The sequence below is a fragment of the Medicago sativa genome, chromosome 7 (genome assembly GCF_051527215.1).
Source record: "Medicago sativa cultivar Bolivia chromosome 7, Bolivia_mono, whole genome shotgun sequence".
NCBI lineage: Eukaryota > Viridiplantae > Streptophyta > Magnoliopsida > Fabales > Fabaceae > Medicago > Medicago sativa.
Window position 1 is genome coordinate 45,224,881 of NC_140755.1, and position 19,262 is coordinate 45,244,142.

The following is a 19,262-nucleotide window of genomic DNA, read 5'->3' on the forward strand; positions in this document are numbered from 1 at the left end:
TGGCAATGCCAACTTAGAGAATCCCTCAATGAACCTCCGATAATAACCTGCTAATCCAAGGAAGCTTCTAACTTCAAAAACAGACTTAGGTGATTCCCACTGCAACACTGCATCAACCTTCGACGGATCCACGACAATACCACCTGAAATCACATGACCACGGAAACTCACTTCCCGCAACCAAAACTCACACTTCGATAATTTAGCAAACAACTTCATCTCCTTCAAGACACCCAACACAATCCTCAAATGCTCTGCATGCTCTTCCTCTGACTTCAAATACACCAAAATATCATCGATAAACACCACCACAAAACGGTCCAGAAAAGGATGAAATATTCTATTCATATATTCCATGAAGACACCTGACGCATTAGATACTCCAAATGGCATCACAAAATACTCATAGTGTCCATACCTCGTTCGGAACGCAGTTTTGGATATATCTTCCGCCTTTACTCTAATCTGATGATATCCTGATCTCAAATCAATCTTGCTAAACACTTCCGCACCAACCAACTGATCCATCAAATCATCAATCCTCGGAAGCGGATACCGATTCTTGATTGTCACCTTGTTCAACTGCCGATAATCCACACACGACCTCATGCTTCCATCTTTCTTCTTAACCAACAACACGGGAGCAACCCACGGAGAAACACTCGGCCTAATAAACTGCTTCTCGAGCAACTCTTCCAACTGCTTCTTCAATTCACCCAACTCTGATGCAGACATCTGATACGGAGCAATCGAAATAGGACTCGTTCCTGGTACCAAATCAATTGCAAACTCCACTTCCCTCTCCGGCGGTAACTCGGTAACATCGCCGAAAAAACTTCTGGAAATTCTTGCACTACTGGCAATTCACCAACTCCTTTCTCACTACTCTCCTTCAAGGAAGCAAACATCATAAACAAACTAGCTTCACCGTCCAAAGACTTCTTCACTTGTTCCGCGGTCAAGAACTTCCCACCTTCCTCAGCTACCGGCTTAGAAAACGTTATACTCTTGGTCAAACAATTAATGTTAACACCAAAAGTCAACATCCAATCCATACCAAAAATCACGTCCATATGCTTCAACGGAAGAGACACAAGATCCAACTCAAAATCAATATTGCCAAAACTAACAGGACACTTAGCACACACTAAAGAAGTAGTCACCGAACCACTAGCCGGGGTGTCGATAACCATCCCACGAGACAACGGAGTCACAACCAAACCCAAACGCTCAACACAACTAACCGCGATAAAAGAATGAGTAGCACCAGTATCAATAATTGCAATCAAAGGAGTACTATTGATAAAACACATACCTCGGATGAGATTATCCGGATGCTCTACCTCTTCCGCATTCAATGCAAACACCTTCCCTGCCGCCTTCTTCGGCTTGGTACACTTAGTACTGATATGCCCATTCTCACCACAATTGTAACAAGTGATCTCCTTCTTGCACTCAAAAGCCTTGTGACCTGCTTCCCCACACTTGTAGCAACTCTCTCCCTTCTTGCAATCATTAGAGTAATGACCCAAAGTTCCACACTTGTAGCACCTCACCTCAGCAACATTCGGCTTAGAGCCTCCACCAGATTCTTTCTTCTTTCCCTTGTCCTTGTTGTTCGGTTTCCTAAATCCATGACCTTTTCCCTTCTTCTCATTCTGAGCCTTGTAGTGATTAGCTTTAGCCCTCCCGGCGTCATCAAACATACGACACTTATGCACCAAAGTGTCAAAGTCACGGATATCCTGAATACATATGTACTAATAGATGTCAGGCCTCAAACCGCTTTCAAACTTCACACACTTGGAAACCATCGCATCCTCCGCATTGATGTACGGACAAAACCTTGAAAGCTCTTCAAACTTTGCAGCATACTCAGCCACTGAACAGATCTCTTGCTTCAAGTTCAAGAATTTCACTTCCTTCTTAGTCCTCAAATCCTCAGGAAATTACTTCCTCAAAAACTCAGTCTTGAACCTAGCCCAAGTCACAGCTCCACCATCCTCAAGCCTTCCCTTAGCATTGGTCCACCAATACTCAGCCTCCTCAGCAAGCATGTGAGTAGCCAATCTGACCTTCTGATCCTCACTAGTCACCATAGCACGAAAGATCCTCTCCATGGCCTGTACCCATGTCTGAGCTCCATCCGGTTCATACCTACCCTTGAACGTTGGCGGGCTGTTTCTCAAGAAATAATCAAGCCTCTGCTCTTCAGCCTCATCAGGATCACGATAACCAACCGCCACCTGCTCGTTAGCCTGTGCCAACACCTGAGCCATCGAAGCCAAAGCCTGCGCAATCGCTGCATCATCTCTACCACAAGCCATCTCAAGACTACACAAAACCAACCAACGGATAAGAACAACAGCACAACAACCAAGTATCGAAGGTAACTCATTACCATTCACATACTAACAGGAAAAATCAACGAATACTAGTCCGGACAAGGACTGACCACGGCTCTGATACCAACTTGTAACACCTTACTTCTAATTAGCGGTAAAACGCGCGAATATACGAATGTATTCTAGAAATAGATGCTATGTCATCAAAACAAAAACAACATACACGTATAAATTGTCAAGTCTCATAACATAGCAACGAACATATATAAAACCATGTGAATAACATCTCCAAATCTCATGACAATAAATATATCTCTCTGATACAATCACTGTCTCAACTACAACTACATAATCAAAACAAGATCCATGCAAGTACTACCCTAGATCAGAGCCCTAATCTAGACACTTGCATATAAAAAGGAGGAACTTATATCCTCGGCAACATCAAGCACACAATCTAAGCACCCTGCACTCCATCTACCCGTCCATACGGAAGGGCAGGTGGTAAACCACTAAGGGTTAACATTACATCATCATAATCCATATAAGATTTAACAAGAATATTGGGAATGAAGATATATTCAAGAACGAAGGATAACAAGTTATACATGTATTTACAAGTATTCACAACACTCACATCATTCAATATCATCATTCCAAGTTTGTATCAACAAGTGTATCATACACATCTCACAATTTCAACCATGACAATTAACAATTAACAAGTTCAATCATCATGTACAACTCAAATGTAATTCAATTCACCAACAATGTACGCAATGGCTCTAGACTCATCTAGATGCATGCGGTACCATATCACCTCAAGGTCGTCACCTTCGATGCAACAAAAACATCGTAATCACTTCAATTGGATATAAAATCCACCACCATCAGTCATGAATGCATGAACATATGACTCGACTACAATGCATATGTTCACACAAACTAATCACCTCAACATCACCAATACTTGTATATATGCAATCAACAACAATTCACCACCACGTAACATATATACAATCACCAACAACATTCATAATTCAAGCAATATATATTTGTCATATATATATATATATATATATATATATATATATATATATATACACCATCAATCATCTTCACATAGAGTATAACAACTATCCATAAAGGATTCATATGCAATTGGCTCTCAAAAATCATTTTCAATCAAATTCGTCTCTCAAAGTCACAACATTAAAAATAATTGAGCATTTAAATCAAAACCAAGTAAACAAGCTCAATTGCCTATGCCATGTATTCTCACAAGTCACATATGTGTGCAGTAGAGGTTACATAAGCATTTCATCGGCCGCATGAAGAATTCCCAAAAATCACGAAGTTCGTCTCTCTTATCACATTTCACAAAAATTCTCATTTTCTAAAATAAAACAAGTTAAAAATTGATGAAACCAATTACAACCATTTTTAGAAATCATATAAACAATATACAACTTTAATCCCACTTCAAATTCCGGAGAAAAACGAGTTTTCGGAAAAATCGACTTTTGGACCGTTTTTTCTAAAAGTTAGACGAATTTCACAAATTCAAGTCCAAACCAATTCAAATCATGTTCCAGTAAGATTAAAGGTATAAATAGAGGTTAATTAAGTCAAAAGAAACATTTTAGAAGTCTCGGATTGGTCCCCACGTGCACAAAACGAATATTTAAAAATGGTAGAACTGGAAGCTGCACGCTTAAGCGTCCTCTGCACGCTTATGCGTCCAACTTCCAGTAGCCTCTGGAAGTTGCTCGCTTAGAGCACGCTTTCTCCACGCTGGTGAGCACGCTTAAGCGTCCTACCCAGAATTTCAAAAATCCAGTTTCGGGTTCCAACCCATTTTCATCCCAAAATCTAATTTTCAATCCCCCAATTCACCAAAACAAGTTCCAGAAAGTGTTTATGGGTTCTATTAGTTATAATATATCTAAACAAACATGAATCATGCATTAGAAACAACAAAATGGCTCATTTCATCAAAATCATGAAATTTTCTCAAAACACCAAAACAGCCACAAATCTCTTCACAAATCCATAAACAATGATTCCAGTTACACGAATTCAATTCCAACAGTTCAACAATCATCAACAACAACTAATGAACACAAATTCATGCACAATTCAACACCATAATCTCATTTCTCATCAAATTTGCTCAAGAACACAAAGTACCCACAAATATACATTTCAACATGTTTATTCACATACTAACATACAATTATCATATAAATCATGTTCTCAAACATAACAACAACAATCATGCATGAATTTATAACAATTAGATTCAATTCATCAATTTCACAAAATGGGTAAAAAGAAAAAGTTATGAAATTATGAGTGAAGCCTAACCCTCTTACCTCTAGCACCAAGAATCTCTAACCAAAGCTTAAATTTAGTTCCTAGATGATGAATTCCTCTTCTAGCTCTAGCCTCCAACCCCTTTCTCTTGTTCTTCTCTCTAGCCCCAAGTTCTCTTCTCTTGTGTTGGTGAAAAATGATCAAAGTTCTAACTCTAACCACTAAAGACTTAACTTATATATTCCCTCTCCTTTAATGGGCCTCAACTCACAAAGTCTTAATGGGCCTAACCCATTTCTATTCTAACCCAAAATGTTACTACTCACTTAACGGTAAAATATAACACTAACGGTCACTTAACGGTAAACTAAATAAATTACTACAACTCCCTAGCACTTAGTAAAATAACAACTCTCACTAAGCATCAAAACCAATCCTCAACCAAATTAAAAAATTACCCCTACTCTCAAAATGACCAAAATGCCCCTAAGTCCAAAATGACTAAAATACCCTTCTAACATCGAATTCTACACTTCCCAACCAAAAATACACAGAGACAAATAATCACATAAGAGCACATATAACACACATAAATAAATAATAAAATAAATCTAGCGAAAATCGGGCTGTTACAGCAACTATGATAGTTGTGTTTACATGATGAGAAGGAATGAGAAAGTCATTCTCTACCTTCTCCTTTATGTAGATGATATTCTTATGGCAAGTTCTGACATGCAAGAGATTCAGAAGCTCAAGAAAAGATTGAATGATGAATTTGAGATGAAGGATCTTGGTAATGCAAAGAGGATACTTGGTATGGATATCATAAGGGACCGAAACAAAGGTGAGCTGTTCTTATCTCAGCAAGGTTACTTGAGGAAAGTGGTGGAGCGGTTCAGAATGAAAGATTCTAAGGTCGTTGGCACTTCTCTTGGTCATCACACAAGGTTATCAATAAAGCAGTGTCCTCAATCTGATGAAGAGAAAAGCAAGATGGAGGGTACTCCCTATGCAAGTGGGGTTGGAAGCATCATGTATGGTATGGTTTGTAGTAGACCGGACTTATCCTATGAAAAAAGTGTGATAAGTCGGTTTATGGCAAATCCGGGTCAAGTGCACTGGCAAGCTTTGAAGTGGGTTCTGAGATATTTGAATGGGACTTTGACAGGTGGTCTGAAGTATACAAGGTCACAACTAGGAAGGGATGCTTTGGAGGGATATGTGGATGCGGACTATGCAGGTAATGTAGACACTAGAAAATCTCTATCAGGTTTTGTGTTTACTTTGTTCGGTACAACAGTAACTTGGAAGGCAAATCAACAATCAGTTGTAGCTCTTTCAACAACTCAAGCAGAGTACATAGCCCTTGTTGAAGGGGTCAAGGAAGCCATATGGTTGAAAGGTATGATTGGAGAAATGGGGATTAGTCAAGGGTGTGTGAAGATATATTGTGATAGCCAAAGTGCCATTCATTTGGCAAATCATCAAGTCAATCATGAAAGAACAAAGCACATTGATATTCGTTTGCACTTTGTTAGAGACATGATTGAGACTAAAGAGATCATGGCGGAGAAAGTGGCGTCAAAAGAAAATCCAACAGACATGTTCACCAAATCATCACCGAGATCAAGGTTCAAGCATTGCTTGGATTTGATTAACTTCATTGAAGCATAGATTAAGGTTGGAGAGAGCAGCAAGGTGATTGATGGTTAAATTGGCATCATCACTATTTTAGAGTCAAGGTGGAGAATTGTTGAAAAGTGACTCAAAAATTTGCATCCTGTCTGTCAAAATCGGTGGCCGATTTGTACCACACGGTGGCCGATTTTGACATGGTTTTGGAGACTTTTGTCTCTGGAAAAATCGGTGGCCGATTTTGCAAGCTCAGTGGCCTATTTCGCGCAGGAGGAGAAAAATAAAACAGCTTGTGGGCCAGTTTTGTTCCAATTTTTGAGGGATGTTTTCCACTATAAATATAAACCTTGTATCAGATGATTATGTGCGTAGAAAAACAGGGTTTAGAAGCCAACATACAAACTAGGGTTTATAGAGAATTTCTCTTGGCAACAAACACTAGGGTTGAGATTGTTTTGATTCACCTTGAACAAAGCACTATTAGGATTGAGTCTCTTGGTCACGGGAAGAGGTTGGAACTTGGGTAGAATTAGGTTTGAAGACTGATTCTTGTAACTCAATATCTCTTTGTAAAGAAAATCATATCATTATAGTGGAACGGAGAGCTGCTCTCTCCCCCAGAGTAGGTCATCATTAGACCGAACTGGGTAAACAGATTCTTGTGTTCTCCTTCTTCCTTTTATCTCTTGATGTTTATCTTTTGATTGAATTATTTTGTCACCTGCTTGATTTGATTACTTGGTATTAATTTGCTCAAGGCATCAAGTTTATTATTGGTGTGTTTTTCACAACGAATTCACAACAGTCCACCTACTTTCAAGGGAAGGTATGATCATGATGGAGCTCAGAAGTGGCTCAAAGAAGTTGAAAGAATTTTTCGGGTTATGCAATGCAGTGAAGTTCAGAAGGTCTGCTTTGGCACGCATATGTTAGCTAAGGAAGTTGATGATTGGTGGTTGAATGTTCAACCAATCCTAGAGAACGGAGATGGAGCTATTACTTGGGCTGTGTTTAGGAGGGAATTCCTGAACATATACTTTCTCGAAGATGTTCGCGGGAAGAAAGAGATTGAGTTTCTTAAGTTGAAGCATGGTGAAATGTTGGTGACTGAGTATGCTGCTAAGTTTGTGGAATTGACTAAGTTTTATCCACACTACACTGCTGAGACTGTTGAATTTTCTAAGTGTATTAAGGTTGAGAATGGCTTGCGTCCTGATATCAAGCGGGCCATTGGATATCAGAAGATCCGTAACTTTTCAGAGCTGGTGAGCAGTTGTAGAATTTATGAAGAAGATACTAAAGCCCATTACAAGATTAGGAATGAGCGGAAGAGTAAGAACCAACAGAATCATCATAAGCCTTACAGTGCCCCTGCTGATCAAGGTAGTCAAAGAGGGAATGATGATAGGAGACCTGGAAAGAAAGATACTACTGCTGAGGTGGTTTGCTACACTTGTGGTGAGAAAGGCCATAAGAGTAATGCTTGTACTGAAGAGGTGAAACATTGTTTCCGTTGTGGTAAGAAGGGACATACTATTACGGAATGTAAGCATGATGATGTGATGTGTTTTAATTGCAATGAAGAAGGACACATGGGTTCACAATGAAAGAAACTTAAGAAGGCACATGCTAGTGGGAAGGTGTTTGCTTTATCTGGTACTCCGACAGAGGATGAGGATCGTCTGATCTGAGGTAAATTTTCGAGGACGAAAATTCTATAAGTTGGGGAGAGTTGTAACGCCTATTTCGATTATTTAATTATTTTAATGAGTTTTATATTATATTTATATGATTGGTGTGATTCATGTGATTTTAGAGAATTTTATGAGACGTTGTGACTTATTTCATTATTTAATAAAATAAGATTTGAAAATAAAATAAATATTAAGTTGAGGGGTTATTTTATGAATTTAGAAAGTTTGGTGGTAGAAAGAAGAAATAAGATGAATTAGAAGAGGGGTTATAAATAAGAGAAGTTAGGTTTAGAAAAGTTTTACAAACGTACGATCAGTTTTTGGTGAAAAGGGAGAAAAGTCAAGAGAACAGGAGAAGACAAGGGAGAGTTGCGATTTCATCTTTCTAAGGTAAGGGTGAGACTAACATTCAGTACTATTAAGTCTGTAATTTGAATAATTAGATTTAACATGTTGTAGGTTGAGTTTGTGAGAATTTGAGAATTAGGGTTGAAGTCGTTATAGGTTGTTAGTTGAATAGGAGTCTATCAAATTCATGCCCAGTTGGTGTTCAGTTCATAGAATAATCATAGGTAGAGTTTTCTATCAATTTTGGAATTCGGGTTGATGAAAATTGGGATTTAATAGTGATTCTTAAGTGAAAAACGCATTGTTAAACTGATTTTTGAACTGCTGAGAAGCCCAAAATTGGCCACCGAATTGTCAAAATCAGTCACCAATTTCTGATCTGAATTTCCAGTTTTAGTTCTGCAAAAATCGGCCCCCGATTTGTCAAATCGGCCACCGATTTTCTGTTAGGCCAATCTAGAAAACATTCACATTTTTCATCCTTTTCCGTTTTGAATTTGCCTTCGGTGTAAACATGAAAGTTTTAGATAATTGTGTTAGCCTTCTAGTGGTCTTGGTTTGGCTCAAAAATGATTTTTATATTTTGAGTTATGATGAAAATACTCCAAGTGGGTCTTAGTAAAACATTATGAAAATTCGGCATAACTATTTCTAAGTTAAACTAAAACGTATGGATTGCCTCCAAACTTCAAAGCTTATTTACTATGAGTTCAATTAAGGTGTTTAAGAGTATTTAACCTATGTTGTGATGAGTCTAACTAGTGGTAGGCTGCCTTGAATTGTTGCCTTGCAAACCTTTCGCACGTGTAGTCATGAGACGACCATGGGGTAGGAATGAAAGTTAGTTATGATGTTATAAGCTATCCAGAAAACCTGAATTAAGATGATTAAGATTAATAGTAGTGAGATATTGTTATATATGCACTTTATGTATTGTTTACGATGCTTATGATGATGTGATTCATTCTTTAATGTTGATATGATATATAAGAGCTGTTTATATGTTGCATATGTTATTGTTTTGCTGTTGTTGACTATTAATATCATAAAGTTGTAAATGTCGGTCTAAGTTGTAAAGTTGTAAGATGTTGTCCAGATTATTGGAGTCATATAAGATGTTCATGATGTTTCAAGTTGTAAGAAGTTGAGTCCATGCATACTCATTCAAGTTGGGGGCTTGATGCCCTGGAGCTTTTGCTCAACTACGTTGGGGGCTTGATGCCCTGGAGCCTTTTTACGCTCAATTATGTTGAGGGCTTGATGCCTTGGAATTGGTACCACATGCATTTGCATTATTGAGATGGTTTAAGATGATAAGAGTTGCATAGTCGAGTTGAAGTTGCATAGTCGAGTCAAAGTCGTCAAGTTGATTTATGAAGTTGATGTTGATGAATGATTATGAAGTTGTTTATGATGATGCTATGATGCTACATGATTATTATTATGATATTTCGATGATATTTATATTGTTAAATGTGATTGATGAATTATAGGCTTAATATTGTTGTTTGTGAAATCTCACCCCTTCTGCTTGAAAATGCTGCTCTTCGTATGGGTAACTTGCAGGTAACCAAGATTAGCTGCGGTCGTGAGTGGACTCCTCACAAGTGTGTGTCTTAGGTGTTCTGATACGTAACGGGATGGGAATTTTGTCATTGTTTTCTATTCCTTACGTATTACCTTATGAAACTTTTAAGAATTGTTGTTGAACTAAGATATTATGAGATTTTATGTTGAGGCCCTTGTGCCAAAGATTGTTTAAGATGTTGAACTATTCCGCTGCGAGTTTTAAATATTTCGTTGTTGGATTTTAAAGGATTAATATTTATTTATTTCGTTTATGATTTGATGAAAAGAAATGTGACATTCCGTTTGTGTTGAGAAACTCTGATTTATTTTACGAAATTTTTATGTTGGGAAAACGGGGTGTTACATCTACTACTTCCATAAAATTTACCTGTAAGAGTACCTATATTCCATGTTCCAAAACGAATCCTACTCTCATGAACTAGCTTCTTTACCCGCACCCGTTCACGAAGATGTGGGAACCCTTGCTTATTTTTCATTACATCCAGGCAGCGATGCAGCGGCCCTTGCTCATTTGACACTGTACTCGAGCTATACGGCGCGTTGCTTTCGTACAACGACCTAACATTCACACTATTTCGTATTTGGTTCATGTCATAGAGATTCAACAAAGTTTTACATTGGCAGTCGAGGCCTAACAAAACCCTCTCCTTTTACCCGGGCTTGGGTCAGGCCTTGGCAGTATTGACACTCTTTGTAAAAAATAACGTGAGAATAATGATGTGACCTATCAAAAAGAAGACAAAGTTTTTTTCAAAGGGAAAAAGACGAAGTTGACAAATGACATCACATTTTATAATGAAAATGTCTAAGTGTTTTTTTTGCATATAAAAAAAAATTAACAAAAAAATATAGGACACATGTCAAAAATAGTGGGTATAAGATTAAAATTGTAAATTTGCAGTGATTTGTTTCCTAAAGTTTATAGTGGTTTATATTTATGTAGCAATCATTTCTTAAAAGTACACTTCATGAATGAAACGAAACACACATATAACAAATTAATAAAGAAATCTCAAAAGAAATCTTGTTGTCTGAACTTTTACAATTATCAAACTAATTAATGTGCATTGGTCTTCATAAGTATGTACAGCAATCTCAAAAGAAATTAATCGGGGCATGAATTCTCACATTAAGTTAGCATTTACATATGAACCTTGTTACCAAAGTATGTGACATGGAATGGATGTCTAACAATTCAAGGTCTCTATTAAGAGTGTTGAAAGGAACATGCAATTAATATGGCACATTATGTGTCATGTTAACCTTATTTATTCTAGCTAACATAGAAATTACATTAAAGGACTTTTGAAGTATTTTATATCTTATAACAACTAGTATCTAAGTAAAAGTAATTATCCAAAATCTTAAAATATTTGGCAGTAATAGACTAATTTTTACAGCAGTATGAAACATTATTAATAGTTCATGAAGAATGAGTAGCAAGTACACTATCAACAAGATCAACAACCACTAGGTTTTGCTGGCTATTAGTGACATTCTCCTCCCCATTTCTTATTTCTATGCAATTACTAACTCTTCTCCTGATCCTTGAACAACACCAAGAAAAATTGTTGGTTGTCCATCTCCATATTCTCCATAATTGTGTCAATATTACTATTATGTGGTTTGCCAAGGTCTCTATATTCTTCACCAACAAACAGATCATATGATATGACAATGCAAGAATAGCAAAAGTGGAGCAGATTGCAAACAAGCCAATGAAAGGCGGAAGACCTATCGATGAATTATTTTTCCCCTTGTTTCTTTCTAAAGAAGAACAATTGGTCTTGTCTCCTCTCCCTATCCCATTCAACATGTCTTTTTCTAGTTTTTCTGTTTCTCCACTCTCTATCATATTTAGTAATGCCTCTGATATGTCGGTAGCCAGACTTGAACCTTTAGGAAATACCTAAACCAAAAAATATAACACAAACGTTAGTTCGGTTTTTGAAAAATATAACCAATATGTCAAAAATCAGTGATAATGAGAGGAGAGAAACTCACAAAGCCAAAGCCACCAAGCTTGAAAGTGTTTCCTGCTTTGATGAGACCCTTACATGAGTACTTTGCTAGAAATACTTTTGCATGAGGTGCAACAAAGAAAGCGGCTTCTATTTTCTTGTTCTCAAAGGCAGCAGGGTAGTCATTAATGGAATTGAATTTTCTAATGTTCTCAGGCTTGAATTTCAGTACTTCAGACAAATACTTCACAATAAATGAATTTCCGTTACATCCAACTGGTAAATTTCTTTCTTTAAGGGTTTGGATATCTAACACGGATGACTTTACTTGTGAAATTGTTATGGATGTTAAACTTGCTGTGAAACTATTTGTCACAATGAAAATAGCAAATAACCATGGTGTTAGTACAACTTGAGCCAATGGTCTTCTTATCGGTTCTCCTACATATTGAAAATTGAGGATGAATCAAGAATTAGAACTTTGTTTTCCAAAGTGAGTCAAGCTTAACTAAAACCTATAAATTATCATGTAAGATGATAGATTTCTCCCACTTATAAACACATTCTCATGTGAGATCTTATTCAACGAGGGACTCTTAACATAATGATAATAAACTCTGTCATCATCTTAAAATATGGATTAAGCACAAGTCAACGCTACAAAACTGGCATGCGTGGGAAGAGATGTCGTTTACTTATAAACACATTTTTTCGACCACATCTCATCCAAAACGAGCCTCTTATCAAGTACCATATTATGCAAATATTTAATATTACTCAAGAAACAAGATATATTACTACATGCATTTTGATAAAAATGAATTTTTGCTGCTCTATATATTATTGCTTCCTTAGTGATGCAATTTGAAAAGGTAGATATATAAACACCAAAGAAATTTGTATTACAAAAAACGATAGTATTATAACAATGTAAAGTTTTGGTCTTCGACTCACGCAAATATTTAGTAGCTATAAAATTTACTTAAATAAACATGCTTAAACTCATGTTAGATGACTTACTGTGTGCATAAAATAGTACAGTGACTAAAAACCAAAGCATGGACCTAAATCCCCTTAGATATGGATTAGCTTCCCTTTCAATCAACCAAATAACAATTCCTACAAAAATATGCATAGATATTATCATCAACCACATCTCTTTTGTAAAGGCATCCAAAAACATCCATGTTTGTTTTGATTTTTCGGGTTGCTCGGTAACCACCATATGGAGGCCAGATTCAACATAAGGTTGTGAGAAGTCAACTAAATGATATCTGTATGCCATTATGTCAGTATCACCAACTGCACCATCTAATTTTTTTTTTTTTTTTTTTTAAAAAAAAAAAAAAAAAAAAAAAAAAAAAAAAAACTGCACCATCTAATGTCTGCACCATAAACAAAATTTAAGATTTCTATTAAGCAGAAACACCAAATTTGTATTGTAGACCTGGTCATCTAAACTAGTAAATTCTTACCATACCTTATTGTAGACCTGGTCAACCATTTCATCATATGATCCATTGAAGGGAACAAATTTGTATTGTAAATCATACGGTAAAAGTCCAACAACTGCTTTAAAGACATCGATAGAGAAACCAGAGATAAAAGTTTCATTCATGAGCTTGTCATGTGTTACGTTCACAAACTGATTAAAGGCGCCATGGGAAGGTACTCCTATTTTCAATGACTTTTCCTTGTTACTTAGAGTCCATCCCTTAGGAACCGATTGTAACTCTCCAGGCCAATAAACTGTTCTGAAAACTCCATTAGAATCATTATTTGTTTTTGTCGTCTCCATTACTTGATGGCTTATAAAGTTCTTAGAAAAACCGAGTGTCTGAGACCAAAATGCCATTTCTCTGTAGCTTTTCCCTATCACATTAATTATGTTAAAGGTTGGTGATTGCAACAATTGTCCATTCTTTGAAAAAGTATTTCCACTTAGTCTGTCCAATTTACTGGACAACATATTTTCTGAGAATTGTTCAAGGCTGAACTTTCCTTGAAATAATTTATTTGTAGCCTCAGCAATAGCTTTAGTTGCATCATATGCTTGAAGTGCAAAGATACTTGGGTTAATGTTATCTTCTTCAGGGTATTCTAGTGCAAACTTTCTTTGGAATTTGAATTTAAATTTTCTAAAGGTCTCATTCATTTCTATGAAGTGTGTTTTAAATCCAATAACACCTTGCATGTTGAAGATAACAGAAGAGTTAACTGAATCAAGAAGGCTAGCAACATCATTTGGGATAATCCACGCCGAACCTTTTTCCATCAAACCTATCTGTTTTGCTTTTTCACAAAGCATGTTAGCTAGCTCTAAAGAAGAATGAACAATCAAGAAGACCCTATTACTCTTTCTTTTCAGCTTATTAAGCTCTTCTTCAATTGTAGATTTTGGGTTTGAAAGAGTGGATAGGGAAGGAAAAGCTAAATGGTCATCAATCTCAGAACCAACAAGTCTAAGAGAATAAGAGAGGCTAAGTAGTATTCCTGGATCAGAGAAAAAATCATTATTAAGTTCATAAATTACTACCACTTTTTTCCATTTGAATTGTCCTACAATTGCTGCAATACATCTCATGTGGAGGTTAATATCATCCCCTACTTGGATGAAATGTGGCAATCTAGGAGATAATAATTCTAGTTTGTTCATAGGCGAAGTTAGAGACATGATAGGAATGTTCTTTATGGTGTCACTGAATTTACTTGTCAGTGTTGCTTCGATGTGTGTAGTAGTGCCTATGATGGCCTGCATTTGATAGCTTTGGGAGAGATCAACAACTGCATTCATGAAAAGGTAATTGTGTTATAATGTTTCATTTTTACTCAAGTTCTCACAATTAACCCTTAATGAAAAAGGTGATCAATATAAATATTATACTAACTGTCTAAACACTATCATGATTCATGGACCTTAAAAATGGAGAATATTTTGTGTGTGATTTCGAAAATAATTGAATCATTTTAGACTTGTTGGAAGACCTAAAACCAATTACATGATGTAAAACCATAAGGAAATAATAAAAACACGGTGCTGGAGAGCTGGAGAAGGAAGTTATGACGCTGACTCTATGTATGTCGACACTACCTCACACTAGGGCATGGAGCTGAGCGCCAGGCAACATTGCGCGCCCGGGCAAGCACCGAGTACGTTTCTGTGCATTCTGAAAACATGTGTTATAAATATACTAGCAGGATATCCGTGCATACGTACGGGTGAGCGCATTGCGCTCTTATATTTTTCCAGGAGTAAGTCGCTCTTATATACATGTGTATAAATTACAAAAAAATTGGTCCCCATTTTAATATATAAGTAAAGATATAGGCATGTGTATAAATATTAAAAAAAAAGTTAGATACTCGTATTGATATATAAGTAAAAATATATACACGTGTATAAATGAAAAAATCAGGTACCTGTATTAATATATGAAGTAAATATATAGACACACGTATAAATTACAAAAGAATATATATATATATATATATATATATATATATATATATACTGCTATTTTTATATGAGTAAAAGTATAGACACATATAAATTAAAATAAGTTAGATGCAGGTATATATTGATATATGAGTAAAAACACAGGCCCATATGAATATTTGAGTAAAAATATAGACATTGGTATAAATTAAAAAAAATTAGCTACTCGTGTTGATATATGAGTAAAAATATAGACACGAATATAAATTACAATATATATATCCATGTATTCAGATATGAATAAAATTATAGACAAGTTTATAAATTACAAGAAATTAGATACGGGTATTGATATATGAGTAAAAATATAGACGCATATATAAATTAAAAAAATTAAGTATCTTTATTGATATATGAGTATAGAAACATATATAAACAAAAACGAAATTAGGTGCCGATATTGATATATGAGTAAAAATATAGGCTCATGTATAAATTAAAATAATTAATTACCGTAATTATATATGAGCAAAAATACGGACACTGGTATAAATTAAAAAAAATAAAATAGGTCCCCGTATTAATATACAAATAAAAATATAAAACACATGTGTAAATTAAAAATAATTAGGTACTCGTGTTGATATATGATTAAAAATACTGACACATGTATAAAATAAAATAAAATTGATAACTGTATTGATATATGAGTAAAAATATAGATACAAGTATAAAATAAAATAAAAATTAGGAATTCATCGATATATGAATAAGAATATAGACACATATATAAATTAAAATAATAGGGGTACTATAAAAGAAAAATAAAAAGAAAGTTGTAGACACCGTAAAAAAATCTGGGATAAACATTGACTACTTTGATTATTATGGAGAGTGAAAAAAATAGAGGAGTGTTATTTGAACACAAAAAATATACAAAGCAAAGCAATATACAAAAAAATATAAATAAAAAAAATGAGTATTGACACAAAAAACAAAGCAATAGAGAGAAAAAGTAAAAACAAAATGTAAGTATGAAAGAGAAAAGTTGTCATAAAAGTTGTCAAAAAATGGTTCTTTAAATATCATTTCTAAAAAAAAAAAGATGAAGATGGTGTGGCTATGAAAGAGAGAGGTGGGAAAAAAATATTTAACATGAAAGTGGAATAGATGGAGGAAAAGTAGGAATGAGAGAGAGAAGAGAGAAATATAGAGAAAAAAATCGAAAAGAGATAGAGAAAGTAATGAAAGGAATAAATTGATATTTTAATAAAAAAAAGTGATTTAATAAAAAAATGTTTTAATGTTATCTTTTTTTTTTTTTTGAAGGAAATGTTATCTTGTTAAAAATTTGTGTGCAATGATCATTTAACTATTATTTTAATTGGATGTGTATTTTTTGAACACGAGACAATTAAGACTTTTTCATTGCATATGATTTTCCTATATCTAAAATTCATAAATTCAACTTCTCTCCTCTTAATTTTTTCACTATTTGAGGGGATTTTTTTTTTTTTTGAATAATACTATTTGAGGGGAATTGAAATTGATTGAAGAGATATTTTGATTCCCTCCCCTCCATTTCTAAAAAAAGCGAGAAAAAGAATTTTTTTTTCTTGGGAGGATGTAATAAGTTAGAAAATATCATGGGTGAGGGTAATTTACTCTTAGAATTTTTTACTCCTAATGACAAGTAGAATTCAGTTATAAAATGAAGGAGATGAAGATCATATGTTCTTCACATGAAAATGACAACTGATTGTAAGAATTAAGATGAAGAAAATGAGACTTTTCTTTGATAGAGATAAATTATCCCCAATTTGGTAACGTAGAAAATTCATACGACATGAGACACAAACAAATAATGTGATGGTATACGCTGCATTAATACGTTTGTTAAAAGATAATCTATCAACTACGAACAAAAAAAGGACAAAAAGTTGGAGGGAACAATACCATTTGCAATTACTTGAGCAGAATCTCCATGCGAGTCTTTTATCTGCAAATCCAGCTTAGAAGAACTCGTTTGGTTGTTGAACTCATGCACTGCAATTTCTATTGCTATCTTCTGGTGCTTTCCCATTAATGAACCCAAATCAAGCACAGCACCTATGCTCATAATTGAGGTTTGGGGCACTAAGGAGTTGACCCTTTGCACCCTTGACCATGCTAGCAAGTGCAGGACAATATTGAAGCTTAAAATGAGTTTCAATGATGTATTCCTTCCCATTACCGAAATGTTTATCAACCAAGAGTGTCATGAGTATTAATAAACCCATTTTCGTTTAATTTCATTTAATTACTTTCAACTCTTTACCGTTCGGAATATACAGAGTGTGTTTATCTTTGATTATCTCATATGTTAATTTTGACGCGCTAGTTTGACTTTTTTCAATAAAAAAAATGCAAATATTTAATTTGCACTCTATTAACTAGAAAATTATTATTATTATTATTATTATTATTATTATTATTATTATTAGCAGAAAGACGAACACCAAAGTGTTAGTCTATCCGCTCAAATACTCTGCTTAATTATATATATATAATGGGTCTTGCTACAAGCCACCCTTTGGTGGTGTCTTTTAGCAAGTCACACCTCAAGGTGTGATTTTCACTTTTTAGTTATAACTTTGCTAAAAGACACCTTCATAAAAGTAAGTTGGTGTCTTTTCGCAAATGCTCATAGAGTAACTTGCTAAAAGACACCTTCACAAAAGGTGTCTTCTAGCAAAACCCATATATAATTATATCAATTATGGCATATACTATAGTCAAATGCTTTCTGGTAAAAAAAAAGTGTCAACAATTGTTCGTAAAATTTAAGTTGGATCAACTACTTCTACAAAATCTCCCACTTATACAATGATATATACTTAATTATTATTTTTCTTCCAAAAGTCACCTCAATATTTTATTTAAAAATGTAGCACTTATTCTTCCTAAAGAAACGAATCCAGGTATTATCTCCATTAGTTAATTATCTAAATCAGTTGAACCAGTTATTACTACTATAAAACAAACAAACTATGTTCATCAACGAAGACTATGCAATAGAAGCGATGCTTCATTCAGATCGAGAGCAATCATTGCGGCTTCAAAACCGATTTTAGTTTGAATCCTTCTTAACTCTTAACAAGGGAACTTTCCGATCTAACTCCCACCTTTGAATTTTTCTTCTTTCTTCTTCCCATATATTTCCAACTGAATTGACTAATCTTATAAATCTTACTTATAAAAAGGTAAATGATACATCGGTCTCAGAGGACACCTAATAATTACAACGTATCACAAGTACTGTAGCACTTAGTCAATGCCCAAACAAAGCAATATGCTTGACCACCACGAACTAAAACCGTAAACAAAGTTAACATTATTAGTCTGTAGTCACCGTAGCGAGGTGTTCTTTACTTTATCTAACAACTGAACTATGGAATTTTCTACAATATTAAACAATCTATTATTGCGATCATTCCAAATAGTCCAAGCACAAAGAAGCTAAATTAGCTGGAAAAAAGAGTGGCTTGCACGTAAACCTCCAGCTGAATGACTGAACTGATAAAAGTGATCGAAAATGATGTCAGTATCCGGTCCCGACCCTAGCCAAGACCGCACCGCCTGCCATAAAGAGCCATAAAAACCACAAGATAAAAATAAGGCCAAATACCACATTTGGTCCTTTTAGTTTGACATAATTCTCAAGTTAGTCCTTTATGTTTCAAAAGTTTCAAATAGATCTTTTAGTTTGACAGAATTCCCAAGTTAGTCCTCATGATGGTCACAACCCATCAGACAGCCCGCCGTACCATCTGTAACAACACCGCGATCCAACAAAGTAGACCGAGTGGGCAGCCTATCACATAACAGTCTCCAAGTGAAAACACACACTTTCAGAGGAACTTTTTATGCCAAACGGTCCGCCCTTTGATCTACCTGA

At 35.1% G+C, this 19,262-nt stretch overlaps 1 protein-coding gene and 1 pseudogene across 1 annotated transcript; both read right to left on the bottom strand.

Annotated features, from left to right (window-relative positions):
- Positions 1 to 202: 202 nt before the first annotated feature.
- On the bottom strand, positions 203 to 2,327 carry LOC146906147 (uncharacterized; annotated as a pseudogene).
- Positions 2,328 to 11,311: 8,984 nt separating this feature from the next.
- Positions 11,312 to 17,564, bottom strand: LOC146906148 (glutamate receptor 2.5-like). The gene is made up of 5 exons (XM_085725256.1): positions 17,282 to 17,564; positions 13,368 to 14,673; positions 12,910 to 13,205; positions 11,933 to 12,330; positions 11,312 to 11,837 (listed from the first exon to the last, which is right to left on the bottom strand). The coding sequence occupies exons 1-5, from the start codon at positions 17,553 to 17,555 to the stop codon at positions 11,352 to 11,354; spliced, it is 2,760 nt and encodes a 919-aa protein (XP_085581382.1). The 5' UTR covers positions 17,556 to 17,564; the 3' UTR covers positions 11,312 to 11,351.
- Between the last annotated feature and the right edge of the window lie 1,698 nt (positions 17,565 to 19,262).